Genomic DNA, 22,892 nt, shown 5'->3' with positions numbered 1-22,892 from the left:
TTGCTTTCAATAACCAAATAGTGGGAAGAAAAGCAGGTATCAATTTGAGATCGGGATTCATTTTACATTTCTGAATTTTCCAAAGTTTCAGCAAATTAAGATAATATTTTATTGATTAAATAATATATTCATGTTGAATTTTATCACTTCTCTATTATAATTATCCAGACTGAAAAGGAACCATGACTTCTTCATTTTTCTAGTCTAAGGATCATCATAGTGCTTACCACACAATGGGTGCATTTCACAATTTTAATTGAACATCTTTAGGAAAATGCTTTTTTGTTGTTATTCCAATCCACATGAGGTGTCCTGTACTTGGAGACTTCGCTGGTGTAGCAGTCTGTACCACCACTGCGTTTGGCTGTACTTTCTAGGGTCTGGGGATTTTAGTCCTTCTGTTTTCTCAACCATAGCTGAAGCAATCATTTGGCCTTGTTGACAACCCCTGACACCCTGTTGTTTATATCATGTATCCTTGCTCAACTCTGGTACTGAGTTTTAGCTTGACCTTGTAACTGGACATCATATGTGTAGAGGAAGCTATTAGCTCTTATCTTTGTACTTTTTAAACAAAAAATAAATCTGCAAAGGGTTTATCAGCCTTTTGGAATTTTAGGAGACATGAAATTGAATGAAAATATAATTGAATATACATACATACACAGTCATCCATATCCGTGGATTCTGTACCCTTGGATTCAACCAACTACAAAGACATTAAAAGAAAAATTTGTGTCTGTACTGAACATATACAAACATTTTCTTGTCATTCCCTAAATAGTAAGTATAACAACTACTTCCATGGAATTTACATTAAACTGGAAATGATTTTAAGGTATATGGGAGAATGTGTGTAAATTACATGCAAATTCTACACTTTTATAAAAGGGACCTAAGTGTCTGTGGACTTTATTATTTTCAGGGATTTAGTGAACTAATCTCCAAAGGATACCAATGGATGACAATATTATGATTTTTAAAGAAAATCTATATATTTGTTCTACCAGTTATATTTATAAGAATAACTTTATAACTGGGCATGGTGGCTTATACCTGTATTCTCAGCAACTGGCAAGCTGAGGCAGGAGGACTTTGATTTCAAAGCCAGCCTCTTAGCAAGACCCTTAGCAACTTAGTGAGACCCTATCTCAAAATATAAATTATGAAAAGGAGCTGGAGATGTTGCTCGGTGGTTAGGCACCCCTGGATTCAATACCTGTTCCAAAAAAAAGAGAGAGAGAGAGAGAGAGAGAGAGAGAGAGAGAGAGAGAGAGAGAGAGAGAGAGAGAGAGAGAGAGAGAGAGAGAGAAAAGAGAGAGAATTACTTTAATTAAACTTTTATTCTATGTCCTTACCTCATTCAGACTCAGATGAGGTCTGATAAAAATCAGTGTTTTTTTTCCCTCTACTACATTCTTTACTTTGACTTGATTATAGTGAATGGTATTATCTTAACATTTATTTTTGTATTGATAAATATGCTTGTGACTTCAATTGTTAACTTTAAGTGATAGCTTTTGACTGGCAACTTTTCTTGATAAGGTAATTGGAAAATTTCCTCTATACCCCATTTTTCCTTTGCCCTATTTATATTTCCTATTTCCTTTATTTTTCTTATTTGGTTTTTACTTATAACTGATCTTATTGTTATGGCATATAAGATACTTGACTTCTGTTATTCAATTCTAATTTTCCCATTAGTTTTAATTTTAGTTCACATCTTTGCTCACTGATCGTTCTTTGATAGTCCTCCTGCACTGACACTGTGTGTTGTCATTGTTTCTTTTATTCCTTTGTATCTTTTGTTCATAGCAGATTACCTGAAATAGGAAGTATTTAGAACATTTTGAATCAAATGTGTTAGGATCTTTAAAAAAAATCAGAACAGATACTTCTGCTTAGGATGATCCATGCAAGCGAGTGAATGCTGAGAATTATTTGATCAAGTAACTTAATAACAATGATTTTTATTTCCAGACTTCACTCCTTATGATGATTTTGGGAGAACTGGAGCCTTCAGAGGGTACAATTAAGCACAGTGGAAGAATTTCCTTCTGCTCTCAGTTTTCCTGGATCATGCCTGGCACCATCAAAGAAAACATCGTCTTCGGTGTTTCCTATGATGAATATAGATACAGGAGTGTCATCAAAGCATGCCAACTAGAAGAGGTAAGCACTTACATGAAAAATGGCCAATTGTGCATTTTAAACCTTCAAACTACCCAAATTCTTTCTTTCTTTATCTATTCAGTCATTTTATATACGTTAAAGTTTTTGTCTAGGAGTAAGCCACTGTGGGAGAAACAGTCAATAAAACACATGAGCTCTTCCTGAAGAAGCTTGTAAATACATAAAATAGATGGAGGTTACTTTCTAGATGATGGACTAATTTGGTCACAGTAAAAACTAAGTGGTAAGAATTGTATTCACACATCAGTGAGGCAAATATCTTCAGTGTACATTTGTATGGCATGTGTTTTTACTCCAAATTTACGTAAGAGGATTTTAACAACTTTAATAATACCATTGTCTAATGGAATGAACACCAATTTGCTAGTAAAGAATCAGAGATAAAATTATCTTTTTTTTTTTTTTTTTGGTACCAGGGATTAAACCCAGAGGCGCTTAACCACTGAGCCACATCCCAAGACCTTTTTTATATTTTATTTAGAGACAGGGTCTCATTGAGTTCCTTAGGGCCTCTCTAAGTTGCTGAGGCTGGCTTTGAACTTGTGATCCTCCTGTCTCAGACTTCCAAGCCATTGGGATTACAGGTGTGCACCACCTCACCCCATTAAAATTATCTTAAATTTTTTTCTTATCTTTGACCTTGAGCATTTAACCGTGTAATCTCTTATGACTGCAATTCTCTGAAACAAAGTACAGATGATGCTATTGTTTCATGTCCTAGGAATTGAGGAGTGGGCTAATCATTTGGAAATCACATAAAGTATTCCAAGTGAAGCCAGGATATAATCTTGAAATTGTATGATGGTGGGTTCAATAATTATTAATGTTAACATTAGGTTAGAGAATATATTATTATGAGGTTTATTGGCATATTATTTGAAGAATACATGTACAAACATTGCACAATGAATTCCACTACAATGTATAAATATAATGCACCAGTGAAAATTTTTAATGAAATAATCAGTACCTTTGGTAGATGACATTTGATACTAATGGATTCCTTTATATCACCTTTTATGAAAATTGCAGGGAGGCTAAAATGAAGCTTAAAAAATGGTATAGAAAAAATGGAAAAGGGTGCACTGTGGATAAGATAGAGCTGTGAACTGGTGCAAAGGGCTGTCCATGGGTGCGCTGACTCATTCAACAGTATTTTTCATTCAGTAAAATCCTCATTCTCTTATTTTCTGTCTACTCTGAGAGCTTAATTAAAAGAAAAGCTATCCTATAAAAGTATTAAATTTGTCTTGATGAAGATGTCCATCATTCCTCAAAAGTCTTTCTTTCAGGAATAGTTTTTCACAGCCTAGAGGTTAGAATATTCTGGACTTCTTAACAAAAATCTGTTTTTAAAGAACACAGATATTTGTCTGGGAGGCAGCAGGGATGTTGGAGTGGTGGTCCTTTGTTTATTTATGAGTAGAGAAGACTTCTGGTAGACTTTACTTTTTGCTTTGAATATCAGTTTTACCACAGAAATGATTTTATAAATCATGGTTTCAGCCGAGCAAGTAAACAAAGTATATTTAACCCAAATATAGCTTAAGCATATTACCAGTAATTAATTCAGAGCTATGGGTCTCTCATCCATGGAGTGAGCATTTTCTAACTTTGAATACTGTGGTAGGCCCTGGATACCAAGTTGAATACAACAGTCTATTTTTTGAAATGTTTATAGTACAGTGCCCTGTATTAATAAGGAAGGAACGTGTGGTATGTGAATTATACCTCAGTAAAGCGGTTGAAAATAATGAAAAGGAGAAGAAACAACAGAACATATTATTCCTTTTTTTTTTTTCTAAGTGCATGGTCAACCTTAATTTTTTTTTTCTTTTTAGCATATTCACAAGTATACAACTACTGCACTTCTCTAAAAGAAACCCTTTATCCATTACTAATTAATTCACATTTCTTGTGCCTAACTTTCCCTCCTTCCATCCTGGGCAACCATTAATCTAATCTCTGTCTCTATCAATTTGTCTGTTCTTACTATTTCATATATTAATGGAACTGTACAATAGATCTATATAAACTTTTTTTTTTTTGCGGTGCTGGGGATCGAATCCAGGGCCTTGTGCTTGCAAGGCAAGAACTCTACCAACTGAGCTATCTCCCCAGCTCCTTTTTTCTTTTTCTTTTTTCTTTTTTATATAAACTTTTGAAGTAGAGGAAGGCAGTGAGTTGCATTTAGCAAACACTTATTAAAACTTGCTATACTTTATACAGTGTAGCAGGAGCTGGAGATGAATATGAATATGAATAGAACATGATCCATTTACTTCAGGGGTTCATGAACTCATGGGAGAGAGAGAAACATACAATAAAGAATCTGTTTAATGCCCTAACAGAAGATGAAAGAGGAATTTTTGTAGGAATAAAATGAAGAAACACGGACTCCATAGACTCCATTTGCATCTGCCTGTAGTAAGGAATAACCAACCTCCAGATGGAGACACAAAGCTAATTTCCTCTGACAGACTGATTCTCCATGGAATTGCAAGGGTGAAAGAATGAAATTTGTGGTCACAAAAGGATTTTTGATTAATCCATTTGGCCCCATTGTCCAAGATATATAATGTATGTAAAAGCTTAAATTGAGCAATTATTTCAAAATTGGCAGTTGAATTGAAAACTTGGGACTTAAGGTTTGCAGAATTGAAAACTTGGGATATAATGGGTTAAAAATATTAGCGCTACCAATAAAATAGAGAGAAAGATGGTTGGATGTAAAGAAATGGGAGATTGATGAATAAATATTCTTGAATTATTGAGAAGATTAAATGAAATATACATATCTGGTGTCTAACACAGCATTTGGCTATAGTTCATTTAGTAATTATTAAGTTGCCATTTCCCTTTGAGTTAGAGAATACTGTTACACAGCATGAGGGAGGGGCGTTGGACAGTGAGTGACTGTTATGGAGATAAGATGGAGGCTAGATCCTTACGGAAAAGGAGAACCAAGAAGTCTAATGATGAAAAGTCATCAATAAGAAATTTCAATATTTTTTTGGTACATTATAATTATACAGAATAGCAGGATTCATTGTGACATACCCATTCATGTACATGACATAATTTGGTGGACTTCATTCCCCAGTACTTCTCCTTTTCCTTTCCTCCTCCCTCTTCCTGGTTCCCTTTCTTTACTGTACTAGTCTCCCCTTTTAATTTCATGAGTTCTCCCAACCTCATTTTTCCCTTTTTTTCTCTAGCTTCCAAGTATGAGAGAAAACATGACCCTTGACTTACTGAGTCTGGGTTATTTTGCTTAACATAATGCTATCAAATTCCATCAATATTCCTGCAAATGACATAACTTCATTTTTCTTTATGGTTGAATAAAACTCCATAGTATTTATATACCACATTTTCTTCATCCATTCACCTGGTGGTGGGCACATAGACTGTTTCTATAACTTGGCTATTGTGAATTGCATTGCTATAAACATGGGTATGCATGTCTCATTATAGTGTATTTGACTTTAATTATTTTGGATATGTATTGAGGAGTAATATAGCTGAGTCATATGGTGGTTTCATTCCTAGTCTTTTGAGGAACACTTTCACTGATTTTCATAGTAGTGGTACTAATTTACAATCTGCCAACAATGTATGAGTGTTCCTTTTCTCCCACATCCTTACCAGCATTTATTATCATTCATATTCTTGACGATTGCCATTTTAACTGGAGCAAAATGAAATCTTATGTAGTTTTGATTGCATTTCCATGATTGCTAAATATGTTGAATATTTTTTTCATAATCAATGTGAATTTTGATGTTGACAAAACTGGCTATAAGAGAAAATTACAAAGATGTTCATTTATAAATATGGTAGCTGGTTTGCATGATGCAATAAACAAAAGTTGGGATGTTCTCTGGAAGAAACCAGATGGCATAAGATCCTGAAAGTTTGGATTGTGTGTATATTTGTTCCATGCTCAAGAAATAATGATGGGGTTGGAAAGTGATCCCACAAATATTACTTGTGTGGTTACCTCATATCAGACTCTGTTCACTGTGGTGGAAGCAAGGTGGCACAAAATGAAAGCATTATCATCCCTTCTGTCCAGCGACTTATAGACTTATTTGGGGAAAAATGTACATTAAGGTCCTATTTCAAAATGATTTGGCAAGCATGAAGCTAGATGTACTCTTACAGCACTGCAGAAGTCCAGTAGCTTTTAGCCTGTCTGGGCAGTTCAGGGGAGCTGTCTCTAAAACTGGACACTTTGGAGGGTGAGTCAAAGATAGTAAGCATATTCTGGACCAAGGAAACTGTACGAATGGAAACAGAACATGAAATCACTTAGTTTCAGAGAACTACAAGCATATTAATAAAACTAGAGTGTCTTGCAAGAACAATGAGTGGGTGGGAATGGAGGTGGAGGGCCGTGCCCTGGACACCAGTCTCAGGAATTTGGGCTTTGAGAGCTTTAAGTAGGAGAACAATGTAGTCACTTTGAAGTTTAGGTATATCACTTTGACTGTGACAATGAGGAATAGAATTAAGGTGGAATTACTTGTGGAGTAGTAAAAAAGAATAGATCTTAAAATCTGACAAGACTAGGTTACTAAAGAAAGTTATTTAACCTTGCTAGGTACTGAGTTTTATCTTCTGCAACATGAAGCAAACATTACCTGTTTTGTAGAATTGTGTGGATTTTTCTGGCACATAGAAAGTTCTTAATGAATAAAATAACTATGATTATTATTGACAGTATTATTGGCCACTCTGTCTAGAAGGAACTTACTTCAGTGATCCAGATAATGCTCATGACGAATAAAAAGAGACAAAAGTTAAGCAGAGGAATTGTGAGCTGATAAGGAATATCATATTTATGTACTATTTGCATCAATAGGAAAGATATCAGGAAAATGGCCCTTCAGGAAAGAGTGAGTTATGTCCTTAAGAAATTAGAAGTACAGAGGAATTAATTGGTTTAAGATGAAGGATTCCCTGCACAAAAGGAATCAGGGGTCGGGGTGGGGGGACAGGTAGATGGGCTGTGGGTTCAGGAAGGAAGGACACGGAGGTGAACTACACAGAACTGAGATGTATCTGGTCCAGAAAGAGGAATCACAGGTTTAGCTAAGAAGGAACCAGTAGAGATACCACTGGGTGGTATTTAATAAATAATGATTATAGTTATGACCTACATTTTATAAATGTATGATTTTTTCTTTTTCCTCTTTGCCTAAAGGGTCAGAAATATCAGTTTTTTTTTTTAATTTCAAAGAATCCCTAGGCCTTTGTTCCTTTCTGTCAAGCTGATTTTTGCAACTGTATTATGCCTTCTTAGTCCCTCTATGATAGCCAAAACCACCCAGGAATTTCTTAAATCACTTGTTCTTCAAACTGGCAAATGTAATGTGTACAATGAGTAAATTAGTGTATGACATTTTCTTCTCTGTGCTGAATGTTTCATATGTGTTGTTCTTATCTATCCAACTAAAAGGTAAATTCTTTTAGAACAGCAACTCCAAAGACATTATTATGGTCTACTCTATGTAGCACATTGATAGAATAGTACATTTTTATTGGATGACAGTTTTGGAAATGTTTTGAAGAAGGCACGTTGCTCGCAAGAATTTTGCTTAGAAAATGTTCTTCTGTGAGTCTCACAGCCTTAGAGCTTGATTGGATTATTGCATGACAGCACATGATTGATGGAAGTTACAAATAAACATAACTGAAAGTTTTATCTGCCTTCACAGTCAAAAATCAGAAGTTTTCCTTATTTTCAGTAACTTGAGTGTTTATATTTTTTGTATTTTTGTTCTTATTATAATAATGTTCTCCACTTTGCTAAAGTTTATTTAGAACCTCCATAAAATATATTCCCTGTATGCCAAATGAAGATTTTATATTTTAAGTACAGAGTAATTTTGATCATAGCAAAAAGAGATACTTAGAGAATCCTTGGTGATAAGCTTAACAATCCCTAAATACAGTCTCTATGTGGTTCCTGTCTCCAACTACAAACATTCATGATTTCATGTTTTCATTTTGACTGAAAAAGCTGGTCTGTTTCTTAATGTGTTACACCTAGACTCAGAATTGGAGAGGAGACCTGAGTATTCTCTTTCTCATTTTTGTGTTTTTGTTCAGTTCTAATATCTTCAGAGCTCTTGTGTATGTAATGATGCTCAGTGTCATAGGAGTAGGCAGGTATGTGTAAATTTGTCTGGATAGGGAAAAGCATGCATAACATATTTCACATAGTTTTCTGATTTCAGTTTGTTGTTGGAAATCATTCACTCAGTAAGATAGCTTAAAGACTTTATCACAGGGAAGGGCATAGAGATAGTTCTATGATGATAGAGTAATTTGTAACATGCAGCCACAGATGGGCAAGTCATGTTCAGATTCTTTTCCTTTCCCTCCTCTTTTGGAAACATCTCCATGCTGTGCTTTTAAATCCTACTTTAAATTTCAATTGCACTAGTGTGGATTCATAGGCAAATTTATAATTATTTTAAAAATATTAATGTGTATCCCTATGGCTATTAACTTATTCTCCCATATTTTCCCCCATGTACAAAAACTACCTTTAGATTCTGTCTAAACATTTACAGCTACTCTAGCCAGCACTAGAGACTTTGCTAGCTTAAAAAGAGGAATCAACTTAATTGAGTCCTGGTTAACTTACTTATCCCTTATGAAATTATAATCATATTTCACTATTGAAAGAGAGAGACAACACTATTCTCTCGCCCTATTTATTTCCAGAACAGCCCTTCTCCTTCAAGTCACCTTTACCCAGTCTACCACATAGCTCCATAGCTGAGAGGAAGAGAGGCAGGCCAGTGTTTGGGTAGTAAGTAATTGGACTGTCTTTATTCAGTGACTCACTCTCTTATAAGAGTACCTGGACCTGGGGAAGTAATTGACTTTTATGATAGTGTGTGGCGGGGTAGGGAGTGTGAGAAGGAGGTCAGGGGCTTGGGTTATGTAATTCGTTTTCACAAAGTTGTTGCGATACTTTCAAAACCACAAAATGATCTTCATTATCTGTCATGACAACCATTACATATGCATTGTAATAAAAATATTTACTGTGTGTTGAAAAATGTAAACTCTGCATGTGTTTTTTATTTCACTGTTCCTTGATAGTTTTCATATTTAAGTTATAAGAAAAAAATTGAGAGGGAAGTTGGCAAGATTTACTAAAAGGAAAAAAAAAAAAAAAACTTGGGAGGGAATTTGGCAAGAAACATGAAAAACCTTGGGAGGGAAGTAGGCAAAGAAAGGAGTTAATGACTGTGTTGGAAAATAAATTCCATCATGCAGATACCACATGACTAATTGAATTTGAATTTGACCTCTGGATCTTCAGGTCTGGCAAAACTAACCTGTAGGAACTTGAGGTTTAACCTTTAAATGGTCAGTCCACCACTGTAGGAGAATTCACAGATTTTCAGTTGGAAAAACTGAAAAGATAAAGGTGCCATAGGAATTAGCATTTACATTTAGTATTAGCCAAGACATAATGGACATCTCAAATAGATATTTGAAACACATCGAACTATGTCACCTAAACCGGAATAAACCACATTGACTATATCTTGAACTAACTTTAATTTTCCACTGATAGGTTAATAAAGTTTGAAGCACTAATACTTATTTAGTATTATATGGAGCTAGAACATTTATTTTGTAAAACTGTTGAACCAGAACCAAATGAGAATGCCATAGAGTTTCATTAACTGAATTGCTACCTTGCTTCGTTTGAGTCCTGGAAGTTAAATATAAATATAAGCATTTATGAATGAAGTATACATGTCAGTATTGTGCTAAGAACTTTATATGAATTGATTCATGGAACCTTCACTTTTCACTTTCTAGTGTCAACTTTGCCTAGAGTTTGCAGTCCAAGTGGAAATGTGCTGATTCCAAAAGTGTGAGCTATATTTTAGGGGTTAAGATGACAATTCTAGAACTAATTATTAGGTTAACAAATGAGAATTCTTACGTCTCTAAAACCAAAATAGCCCTGAGACTGCCCCTCCTACTGAGATGTGGGCAAGTCAACAGAACGGTAGTATACAAATGTAATTATAGCTGTCTGGGACCTAACTATCCTATGATAATGAAATTAGGACACTTAAGCCAGACCTAAATATTTAAAACATGAAATAAAAAATCATTAAGTTTCACAAAGAACAAAGCTATATTATAAAAAGTGTATATAAAATATACATATAGCTCAGTTGGTAGAGTGCTTGTGACTCATGCCCAAAGCCCTGGGTTCAATCCCCAGCACCACAATAAATAAATAAATACATAAATAAATAAATAAATAAATAGATAAATAAATAAATAAATAAAAATAGTGTATATATACATATGCCTGATGTTTTAACCAGTTGAGGAACTGGGATTTCTAAACTCAAGAGTTTTCCATATTTTAGATATATATAAATTCATAAAACCAAGAGAAAATCTTACTCTTGTTTTTAGTAGAGCCTTAGTGTAAAGGTGTCCTCAGAAATCTTTAGCTGAACCTTAACACCATCAGCTGGTTCTTGGCTTCTCACTATGTTTCTGACCCTATTGCCATAGAGAAATGTTCATAAAGACCTTCCCAAGAAGGAAATCTTGGTGTTTCTAACAATTGAGAACATGACTCTTTTCAACCAAACAGCCCTTGAATGGAAGATTGTATTGTCATTATTGCCTTTCAGAACCACATCCGTAATAACGACTTTTCATTTACAGGATTTAGTAAATCTTTGGTTCAAGTTTGATGAATTAAAAATTTGTTTCAACAAATATTTATTTAGTTCCTACTGTAAACAGCATTGTGTTAAGCACTTTATCTGCCTGGAAATATAACAAGGACCCCTGTCTGTAATGAGGTTTTGGCTCACACATATTTAGGGGGAAAAATATCAAAGATGCTGCCACGTTTTTAAATATTAAATTTTAATTTAATTATTTTTAGAATCTTCCCCGCTTTTTGAGGTGTAATTAACACATAAAATTATATGTATTTGCTATGAACAATGTGATGTTTTGATATATATATGCATTGTGAATTGAGTACCAAAGGCAAGCTATTTAATATACCCACCAATCACAGGTTGTCATTTGGGCATGTATATATGTATAGTGAGAATATTCAAGATCTGTCATTTTTAAGTATTCAACATATTATTATCAATAATAATCACAGGGCTGTAAATAGATCTCCAGAATTTATTCATCCCATTTAACTGAAACATTGTACCCTTTGACCAAAACCTTCCATTCTCCTTCCCTCCCTGTCAGGTTTCTATTGTGGGCAGTTGGGTAGAGAGTGGTACCATTTACTGAGGTATGTTGATAGAATGAAAACCATGTGCTCCTTTTTGGAATGCTGAGATGGTTAGTGAACTTTCAAGGGAACCTATTTGGGTCTAGAGCTTTGGTGCTGGCACTGGACATGAGGGAGCTCTCACCCTGTGGATTGTAAATGGTATCATAACAGTGGATGATGTCCCTAAAGCAAGTATAGTGTGAGAAGACTGGACTGAGGACAGAATACCAACATTTGGGAGGCAGCAGAGTTAAAGCAGCCTGTGGAGTACACTGAGGATAAGACTGAGAGGGGAAGAATATAGGAGGATGTGTGACTATGGTAGGAAAGGGAAGAGAGTATTTTAAGGAATAGGGTTGCTTAATAGTGGCATCTTCTTTGGAAAGGTCAAGTAAGAATCATAAGAACTCAGTAGATTCATTTTTTTGATTTTCAAAAATTTGTACAAAACAATAGAAAAGAGATGAATAACCTAACTAAAAAAATGGGCAGTGCACATGAGCAGAAATTTTATTAAAAATATGTAAAAAGTGTTCAATCAGATTCATAATTAAAACACCAATAAGCATGTCCGAATGACAAATAGGAGGGAGGCTGAGAAGAAGAGGGAACAGTTGAAGTTTCAGTGCAGAAAGAAAAGGAATGACTCATATGTAGCATGAGGAGGCCCAAGCCATAGAGCATGTTTGGAGGGTTTGATTCAGGCAGGTGCAGACAGCCACTTCTGATGAGGTATAATGGATAAAGAAAAGATCTTGTGGATGCAAAAATGAGGTAGGGAGTAGTGGGAAGGTGAGTGAGTTCATATTCAGTCACTGATTCAAAAATGTTTACTGAGCTAATTCTGTGTGTCAAGAGTTGTTTTAGAAATTGAGGACACTGTAAACAAGATAGTACCTCCTCTTATGCAGCTTGCATTCCACTTAGAGGAGACAGTTTATAATAGGTAAATAATACTTTCTTTCCAGTGATGGTACAGTTAAAGCAATAAAAAGAGAGTGATGTATGGAGTGAAGGGGCGAATACTTCACTGGACAGCTTCATTCTACTCCTATATCTGAACTGCCATTTCTCTTCATTTATGTTTTAAATGTAGTATGCATCACATAATCATAATCACCTCCCTAATGAAGATGCTGACGTTTGTCCTCACACTTCCTAGAAAACAAAAACAAACAAAAGAGAGGCAGAAAGGCAGAAGATCTTCCTCTTTTTTTCTTCCATTTCACTTTCACAAATTACAAAACTGGTAAAATCCAATTATCATACAGTATTCCAGCAACAGAAGAGTCTGGGAAATTTAACATTCTAACCCTGGGTTCACAGGAAAGTACCTTGGCAGGAGAGTGAGTGAGTCTTTACACAATACAGCGTCCTCTGCCATTGCTTTTCTTTACTGGGTGATGTGCCATAACCTAAACAATATTTTAGGAAGATTAATAAAGTATCAGTATGTAAACTAGAGAATAATTAAGTGTTATTCTTGACACACAGAAGTAGCTCAATAATTCTTCAGAATAATTAACATATTGTTATGATTTATCCTTTGACATCATTAACTTAAAGTTAGAATTTCATGCTAGTTTCATGATTACACCCGTATTAAACCATTAATTATATGAATTTGCTATTTGTAAAGGAGATTATGATAACAAAGATTGGTGAACTAATAGTATTGAGAATTCCATGACAAAGTTTTGAAAAATATTTGTGCATATTTATTTTTATGAAAGTAATACTTTGAAGTTACCATAATACTAAATAAGTATATCTGGGAAAATCACCTATTCTAACACACTGGAGATTTAAATAAATCAGGAATTTTCTTTTAAGATCTGCTCCCAATTATCATTTCTCTTCCTCTCCCCTTGGGGCAAAATCTCTTCTTCGAGCTTCATAGACTTAAATTTAAAATATGGAATCTGAGAGCAGGTGGTTAGTCAGTGCAGGGCTGATGTCTGTTCAGGACAAGCTGAGCAGCTCCTAGTCCAAAGTCAGCTCTTGATAGAACATGGAACTTCAGGGGTAATGGATGGGTAAGTAAGAAGCCCATCTGCTACTCTCCCCAGGGAACTGAACTGTAAAGCAAGAGGTTTAGTGACTAGGGAGCTGGAAAACATTTTGGGAAATTCAGAGCAGGACCAAGTTCAAGATAACATAGTCATGTACCAGTGAAGTACTGAGAAGAGCTCTTTTCCAGGGATTGGCTTTGTCCCAGCATTTTGGGTAGGCAGACCTAAAGGAGATAGTTCAGGGATTAGCAGCTCCTAAATACCAATTCTTGAACTAGACGAATCAAAAATCATCCCCCAATTTTTAAGAAAACTAGATTTTAAGGGTAATTAGAATTGTGAAATTATGGTGTTCAGGAATATAGTTAAATGAGTCTTAGTCAGGACCAGAACAAAGGTAATAAGATTGTTTCAATTACCTTTTTCATGTTTCATATAACTGGTGAAATCCAGTTCTCACTTAATACTCTAGCTGCTGAGTGTTCTAGAGCTTAGGGTTCTTATCCTTGAAGGCATGTATCCTAAACATCACTGTGCTCTATAACTGTTCTTTCAAAAATGTTCAAGTGAATACAAATACAGACCTATACACCAAATAGGTATAGAGATATTAATGAAGTTGCATATATATTCACATTTACACACAAAAGAAACACATACATAAACAAGAGTTTAATATTGGTAACAAGAGTACTATAACATCCATTTTTGTAGTTTTGTTGGTTCCAGCAAAATTTGTATTCAAATTTGATTTTTTTTTGCTATGAATTTGGTTAGTAACCATAAGTGAAAGAAAATCTTTTTTAGTTTTCAAGTGATTGAAAATTCTCATCCTCATTCTGTCTAGCAGGGTTTAATCTTCAACCAATATTTCTGTTTACAGCTATTTGTAATCAAGTTTAGGTCAACAAGTTATTTTACCTTATAAATAAAACCTCATTTTTATTTGTTCTTTTGTGGTACTAGGGATAACCCAGGGATGCTCTATCAGGTGCCCCTTCCCTTTATTTTGAGAAAGGGTCTCATCAAGTTGTTGAGGCTGTCCTTGAACTTGCAATCCTCCTGCCACGGTCTCCTGAGTATGTGGGATTACAGTTGTACCACCACTCCATCCAGTTTAGAACCTCAATTTGAATTTATGAATTCATTAGTTAGAATTTCATGCTAATTAGTTTCATAATGATTACAGCAATGTTAAACCATTAAGACTATGAATTTGCCATTTGAAAGGGAGATTATGATAACAAAGATTATGATAACAAATTTTGGCTGTGGAAGTTTATCTCTTTTTAAGTATTATATATATTACTTTATAAGTACTATATATATACTACAGATAATATATAATATATTATACAGAATATGTAGTGCTCTCAGATACTCACTTACATGCACAACAGCTATGTGCAAAAACTATGTTTTATTCATTTTTTTCTCTCTTTCTAGTCCATTTTGGCACCCCGACTCTATCCTTCCCTTCTCTTCTATCTACCTATTTCCTTTACTCCTCCCACACATCTCTCTTCCCTTGCCCAGTTCCTTGTACATGAAGCATGATACATGTGTTTAGTAATTATTAAATAGTAATAACAATGTCATTAACCATCCAATGACTCAGTGTTAAAGATATGCATTAATTAATGGCATTACCCTCAAGTTCATGTCCACAAACCCCTAGCTTCTCACCCTCCTCCCTTGACACAAGCATCTGTATTGTCAAGGTTGTTCTAAAAGTGATAAACTAGTCATAAAATAAGGTTTATGGTATTTTCCTATCTTCAAAGTTACAGGAAGCTCAAATGTACTCAGTAAATATTGCAAAACCACACAGGCCTATTAAACATAACACTCTACCCTTTCTTTAAATTTCTCTTTTTCTCTCTCCCTCATTTCTCTCTCTAACAATACCATATATCATTGCTGTGTTGTATGTTCTATTCAGAGTTAATGAGCATTACATTAGCAGTTCCTCCTGAACAACTTCACATTTGTTAGGTCCAGTTGGATAATGTTAAGATGATAAAATTAAGTTATTTTTTTTTAAAAAGTAAAATTGAAAACATGCGAAAAGGGCATACATCACATTGGGTATGTTATACACTCCTTAATTATAAAGTAAGTTAATCTTTATTGCATACTTATTATAGTATTACTTTGACCCTCTCCAGTACTCTTTATCTAAGTATTTTCAAGTGTTTTACAATGTCAAACAAACACAGTGTTGCATGTGCAGGGTCCTTTGAAGTTGGTATTTGCCTTTCTGACCAACATGTTGTAAAGGAAGTCAACCCAGACAGCAAGTGTCTAGATGAACAGTTCATACACTGGTGGGCAACATCATCATAGGGAAAAATGCAGATTCATGGGCCCTGTTCATATTCTTCTGAGTGAAATAAGGTACAGCATTAAAAAAAAAAAAACCACACACACACAAATAACTCCCCAAGTGATTCTGATAACACACCTAAGAACCATACTTTAAGAACTAACAATCTAAATATTTGGTTTTATCCATAGATAAAATGCTGAGAAAATGAAAATTGAAATTATTGTGAAAAATAGAAGAGTTTTTCAGGGTCTTTTTCAAAATAAAAATTAATTGATAATGGTAATTTAAGACTTTTGATTTTTGACTATGTTTATTTTTCATTTAAAACATCCTAGTAGTTTGATTTTTACATAAGAGTTTAAATCATACTTAGTGTCTTAATTCCAATGGATGATTTTCCCCAACAATTTTTGTGGATAGCTCATAAGGAACTCAAGGGAATTTTCAGTGCAAGCAAAGAGAATATAATTTTTCTGTGTGTGTAGGTCTACTCTGAGTGGCACATGCTCTTACATGGCCTTTTAAAAATCTTGTACTAGCACCAAGTGGCATTAACTCTTTTTTTAAAATTATAACTTTCATGGAAGGGAAAATCTACTGTGAAGCCTGAAAACCAACACCCTTAAGATAAATATATTACCAGATTTTAGTGCCCTTAGTAATCAGCAAAGATAAATGTTTAACAGTGCATACAAAACAGAGTGCTTTATGTTAAATCAAATAGAGAAAGCCAAACACTAATAAAGAAATCTGCAAATGAACAATAAACTAGGTAATCAGAACATGTACTCATATTAATAGCAGGATATTGGTATTACTAATGTGTTTGGTTTGAGAATAATAGAGTTAATCACAGTTCTCCATGAACCTCCACTCTATGGTTTCAATTCAGTCTCAGCAACTTTATATTAATTATGATCTCTGAGACAGGTATCTAAATGTAATCATTTCCCTTAAAAACTGTTTTCAGTCCAGAAAAAGGGACCCAAAACTTGTCTCAGAACATTGAAATCTTTTTCAGATTCAGTAATCTTTTATTTCCATACTTTTAAAAGGTCATCATTCTTACTTTTAAAAGGTAATGCTACTGATGTGCATTCTAGACAGAAAAATTTCACAGCATTCCTATTTTCTTAATTACATTGTTAGGGGTCTGCACAAATTCTTAGTAGTCCTCCATCCTTGTCACTGTCTTTCTGGCACAAAACTCCAAGCTTTGTCAATCACCATTATGAATGAACTATGTACTTTTCCAATTCATTTGAATTATTTTACAATCATATATACATATGGTTATCCATTGACAATATTTAGTAGTTTTGTTTGTGTAGCTTTAAAATTTATGTATGTGGTATAATTTATGCACATCATTCTTTCCCTTGTTTTCTTGACTTCTACTGTCTTTTTGAGAACTAACTGCTGCTGATATGTAGAAATCTATTTCATTCCTTTTTGCACCTCTGTGTTGTTCTCAGTGCACTGCATTTCATTAATTCATTCTGCTACTGATGGGCATTTGGGTTGTTCAATACTGAAATGAAAATCTTTGAAAACTTCTCCTCTGCACACATAGAAGATAATTCTGGCATAAGATCCTAGCAGCTCAATTATAGGTCACAGGAGAATACACAAATTTTAATTTCACTTCGTACAGTCAAATTAAACTTTAAAGTAGTTATACCTATTTATAGCACTACCAACCTTTTATAAGAGTTCCTATTTCCTTGTGTCTTTTAAAGTTCTTCTTATTGATTTTAATTGTTACAATGTTGATTTCTCTTGCTTTATCACTATCATTTTGATTCACAGTTCTGTGATTACATGAAAGATTAAACATATTTTCATGTTTGTTAACTATTCTGATTTCATTTTATTTGCCATTTGTGTGTGTGTGTGTGTGTGTGTGTGTGTGTGTATAAAGTTATTGTAGTGGCCATGAAGTGTGTCATACCACTACAGGGGACATAATTGAAAGAAGACTCCAGTTGTGTATTGAAATTCTTCACTGAGTTTGTCAGGAGACTACTCCTTCCACATGAATGAATGAGTGTGGTGGGGTATACAAAGCACATCTGTAATTGGGAGATGTGAGACTTTATTGGCTGATTTTTGGCTCACAGATTTCCAGATCTTTCTTAGATTAAATAAGGGTCTAATGACCTTCCATCCAATTTTCCATTCCTTTCTCCTTAACTTGGGGATTAGATTTGCATGAGATCTCACAGTCTTCCCTGCCTACCTCCATGTTTCCTCTTACATAATTGTTTCTTCTAATACTACCTTGCACATTTAGTACCATTTTGGTATCTATGTTCATCAGGGATATTGGTCTCTAGTTTTCTTTCAATGATGTCTCCTTATCTAGTTTTGGTATCAGAGTAATATTGGCTTCATATAATAAATTTAGAAGTCTTTACCCCCTTTTAATGAATTTGAGGAGGATTGGTATTAGTTCTTCTTTAAAGTTCTGGTAGAATTCAGCTGAGAATTTATCTGGTCCTGGAATTTTCTTTGTTGAAAAGAATTTTATAACTGCTTCATTCTTGTTGCTTATTACTGGTTTTCTGTGTTCTCTTGGTTCAATCTGGGTAGATCATATGTGTTTAGAAATTAATTAGTAAATAGCTTCTAGGTTTTCTAATTTATTGGAATACATGTTTTCAAAATATTCCTTTGGATTTCAGAAATGTCTGTGGTGATACTCTCCTTTCTATCTGTAAGCTCAAGACCACATACATAGTTATTTCAACATCATTACATCTGGCAAGTTCATGCAAACCTGGGACTTGTACCCAGGGTTTCTGTTTCTAAGTCCAGAGCTTTTTCCATACATCAGCCCTCATACAATCCTTATAATAACATACTAATTCATGTCACGTAATTAGATGTTAAAATTTGCTTTTCCTCTAATGGGAGCCTGGGCCATATTATCACATTGTGTGGCATTCTACCCAAGGACAAATGGAAATGAATGTCATATTCAGATCATTGACAAAGATTTCATTGAAAAACTGCAAAGTATATTATGTACCATTTTTTTTATATTAAGTTCAATTTTTCCCCACTGTTAAAGGAAGATACTGCTGTATTGTCCCCATTTTACAAATGGAGAAGTGAGGCCCAGAAAACTTGCCCCAAGCTATTTGTCAGTTGATACTGGAGACAAGGCTGGAAAAGAAGTCATTCTGCTCTCTGTTTGCCACATATGTTTTCTATTTTGTTTAAAGTTTTATTTGATAATTTAAAACATTTTGTTTAAATTGTCACATTTTTGTTTCATTGCTCTGTATTTAGTGAATTTTTTGACTTCTTTAAAATACAGATATTATATAATCTCCTAAGGGAGAAGTTTGGCTTATAACAACCTTTTTTTTTTTTTTAAAGAAAAGAAATTTAAAAGAAATTTTCTTAAGAAAATTAAGTAATGAAATTATATTTGTAGTCTTTGGGTATTTAATTTCAGCAGGGATATTTATTAAAGTGTAGATTATAGTTTCTTATCTTTATTTTCATTTCTTCCTCTTTTCTTATATCTTTTTTTCTGCCAATATCTTCTTGCTTTTTTAAAAATAGATATCTACTTCTACTTTTGACAATTTTTTATTTCCCAATTTTCTTTCTCTTCATCGTATACCTTTTCTTCATTTTTCTTTTCTTTTTGTTTGCAGATTGCTAGGGGCTGGCTTCTTCTGTTTGTATTGCTGTTGTGATGTGTGATCTATTACAGAAGCATTCCCTGGGAAATCAGGATCTTCAAAACATGGTGGGATTCACTCCCCATCTCCTCACCCAGGTTCTTATAGATACAATAAAGAGATAGATACACTCTCTTTATTTGTAACTTAATGATTGAGTAAGGTCCCTTCCACCATCTCTTTTCTTTCCATCATCTTTTATTCTATAAATCTTTATTAAATGCTTACATCAGTCTGGGAATCTGCATCTCTGCATACATAATCCATCTCTAAATTTCACTATGTCCTAGTCATACTCTCAGAATAACTAATGATACTTTTAGTTTAATTTTTTAAAATTTTGAACTGATTTAACTTGTACTATGTTGAACTCAAATTTGAAAATAAAGAAAACTAATAATTTCAGCAACTTCTTAACAAAAACCTCATAACAAAAATAGCAAAGTTTTTAAAAATGTATTTGAAAATTTGCCTCTTTTACAAAAGGTTGCTATTAATCTATTCATGTAAGAATGATTTCTTCCTTCTTGCTTCCCTCTTTTTCTCTCTCTATTCTTTCTCTCACTTTCTCTTTAAAAGATTTGTTTTTTAGTGAAATGAAATTTGGGGAAGGAAAACATGGGGCAGGGGAGAAGAAATAAATATGTAAGCTGTCTTGCTACTTTCAATACAACTGAAAGAAAAAATGCTTAGTCTTAAAGAATCAGGTGTTTATGGAAGTGTTCTCTAGTAAAGCTGAAGATTTCAATCTCAAGAGTGAAATTTGGCTGCAGTTCTTGTTATTTGAATGGAACCTTAGGTGTGTGACCCAATTTATGAGCTGATCAAAAGAGTAACCACTAGTCCATTTAGAAAGAAATGGAGCACTTGGTTTCATATATCTAATCCTCTCTGAAGGTACTCTTCAAATGTAGGGCCATTTGGGACTTGATGTCCTCCCTGTGTTCTATTTATTTCCCCAGCACCTGAGTATCAGAATCCATCAAGTCCTGCTGCATCTTCTAGAACTTGTCAGAATTTTTGATCCCAAGGTTTTGGTCACCGATGTTAGAAATGTTGATAGCAAAAGTTCCCGGGGCGCAGTGACAAGCATGGTTCAAACCTGCAGGAACTGCCAACTAATTCTTAACATAAGTGATCGTTAAATAACATATCTGCTTTGTGTGTGGAGTTTTGTGTGTTCTAGTTAATTTTATACGGCAGACAAAAAAAAAAAGAAACAAAAAATAAATGAATAATAGATGTAACCATGTCAGTGCTTTAAATACAAATAGAATTATTGGATTTTTTTCTGGATTGCAAAAGAGAAAGAAAGAGGATGATGGAAAATAACTTTAAGGAGAGAGAGAAGGAGGCGTGAACAAAGAAAAAGGTTTGAAAGAAAAAAGGATAGAGCTTCTTTTGGACTAAATAGAGATTAAAGCTTATCTAACTCTTTTCATTCAAAACTCATCTCTTTTCAGAAAACTTCTAGCATTTTTCTGCTGTGAAGATACTTCTGTTATCTGTGCAATTCATTTGCTAATTAATTATGCACTGTGTTAGAATTCATCTTAAAATGCTTAATTAAATCTTTAGGCTTGTTATTGGGCTTTCCCAGGATGATGGCTGACCTTCTCAATTAGATTTATAATGTCTGGAGTTAAGGACTATTACTAATAAATTTGAATCTTCTGATACAATACCTACAATGGTAGCTGCCACAGGGAAGTTCATTAGCTGGAAGAAAGAATGACAGGAACAGCAGGGATGTGATAGCAGAGGCAGAATGAGGGAGAGAGGACAGGAATGAGCTGCTGAGGATGGTGAGGAAGAAAGCTCAGTTGGGAGTGAGTGAAACAAGTGTAGACAGAAATTGTCTTTATACTCATGGCAGCCCATTGAAGATGCTTAGACACTACTGAAGTGGGTGTGGATGGTATTTTAGTTTCTCTTAGTAAGAGACTGATTGATTTTTGAAGATTTTCTTTTAAGATTAAGTTTAGACTGGAGGGAAATGCACTTATTTAGTATGCTAATAGCATTTGAGTTTGTGTAATGGGCCCTGTACACGTATGTATATGTTGGGGGCTGTGCCATGTTGGCGGTGCCGGGATGGCGCCTGATCACATCGGCAGCGAGGAGGTTAATTGACATAAGCACACTCAGGTGATTTTATCGTCCACGCACACAATGTATGTGCATGTGTTCTCGAGCACTAATTGCCTGCTCCGAGCGTCTCGCCTAATCTTTGCGTAAGAGGCGTGGCCCTGCTCTCCGCCTCCTGGAGGTGATATAAGCGTAGGCAGAGCGAGACATATGAACAGCAGCCATTAGCAGAAAAGCAGTAGAAGAAGACACATGCAGGGAAAAGCAGCTAGGAAACGTGCGACGGCAGCTAGTAGGGAAAAGCGGCACAGCAGCGAGTAGGGGCAGCGGCGGAAGGCAGATCGCGGAATGGAGAACTGAGACGCATCACTGGGCACCTTGGGTGGACGTACCCTTAGTTCACAGGATGCAGGACTTTAAAGCGTGGCAGGCCTCTTCCTCTAAGCTCTAAGCAAAGCCTGTCTTTCTCTCAAAGTTTCTCTCTTAAGCAAAGTCTCTTTCTCTCTGATAAGCGGGCTTTCTCTCTCTCTCCTCTCAAAGCAAGTAAACCTCATTTCCTCTATCCTCTATGAACAAGCAAGAAAGCAGTGCACTAAAGAGAAAGATAGAAGTGCCTCAGTTTCCACTCCACCACCCATAAGACCCGTGCAAGTTGTTGCTGCAGGCGATGACAAATATCCATGGATTTTGTACCGCAAAGAGCCAGCGACATGTATACACCCAGGAATAAACATATATTTTACTTTTTAATATTTTTCAATTCTTAATGATCATGAACGACATTTTAAAAATCAAAGAAAAATTATCTTAAAAATTTAGGAATGTTATTTTAAGCAACAAAATGACTTGCATTTGAAATAATTGAGATGCTGTGTTCAGAATTTAACTTTGGTTAAAGCAATGTCTGATATCTGGTTTCATTTGAAGGGAAATGCTATTTTCAATTTCAGGCTCAACATACCAAACTTCCTTTCTAATTTTCTGTTTTTGATAATAGGACATCTCCAAGTTTGCAGAGAAAGACAACATAGTCCTAGGAGAGGGTGGAATCACACTGAGTGGAGGTCAACGTGCACGGATTTCTTTAGCAAGGTGAATATCTGTTGGTCTAGAAACTATTTGCTGTAAATATTGGATGTAAAAAATTACAGACACTTTTCTATTGCTTTATCTTCTGTTTTAAGAGTCATCTTTAAGCTCTATAGAAAATAATACAGTTATTCTCATTTGTTGAAGATAATGGCTTTATCAAAATGAATTTCCTTATT

General features: G+C 34.7%; 1 protein-coding gene across 3 annotated transcripts in view; it reads left to right on the top strand.

The window, feature by feature from the left end:
* The window catches only part of CFTR (CF transmembrane conductance regulator), a 159,662-nt gene that overhangs the window by 65,652 nt on the left and 71,118 nt on the right, over positions 1–22,892 (top strand). For all 3 annotated transcript variants that reach the window (XM_079150515.1, XM_079150517.1, XM_079150516.1), the window contains exons 11-12: positions 1,981–2,172; positions 22,622–22,716. In XM_079150515.1, the coding sequence (XP_079006641.1) occupies positions 1,981–2,172; positions 22,622–22,716 (287 nt within the window). The remainder of the gene's footprint in view (positions 1–1,980; positions 2,173–22,621; positions 22,717–22,892) is intronic.

This window comes from Sciurus vulgaris (assembly GCF_902686455.1).
Source record: "Sciurus vulgaris genome assembly, chromosome: 8".
In the NCBI taxonomy this organism is placed as follows: Eukaryota; Metazoa; Chordata; class Mammalia; order Rodentia; family Sciuridae; genus Sciurus; species Sciurus vulgaris.
Note: the sequence above shows the minus strand (reverse complement) of the source record. Positions and strands in the feature narration are given on the sequence as shown.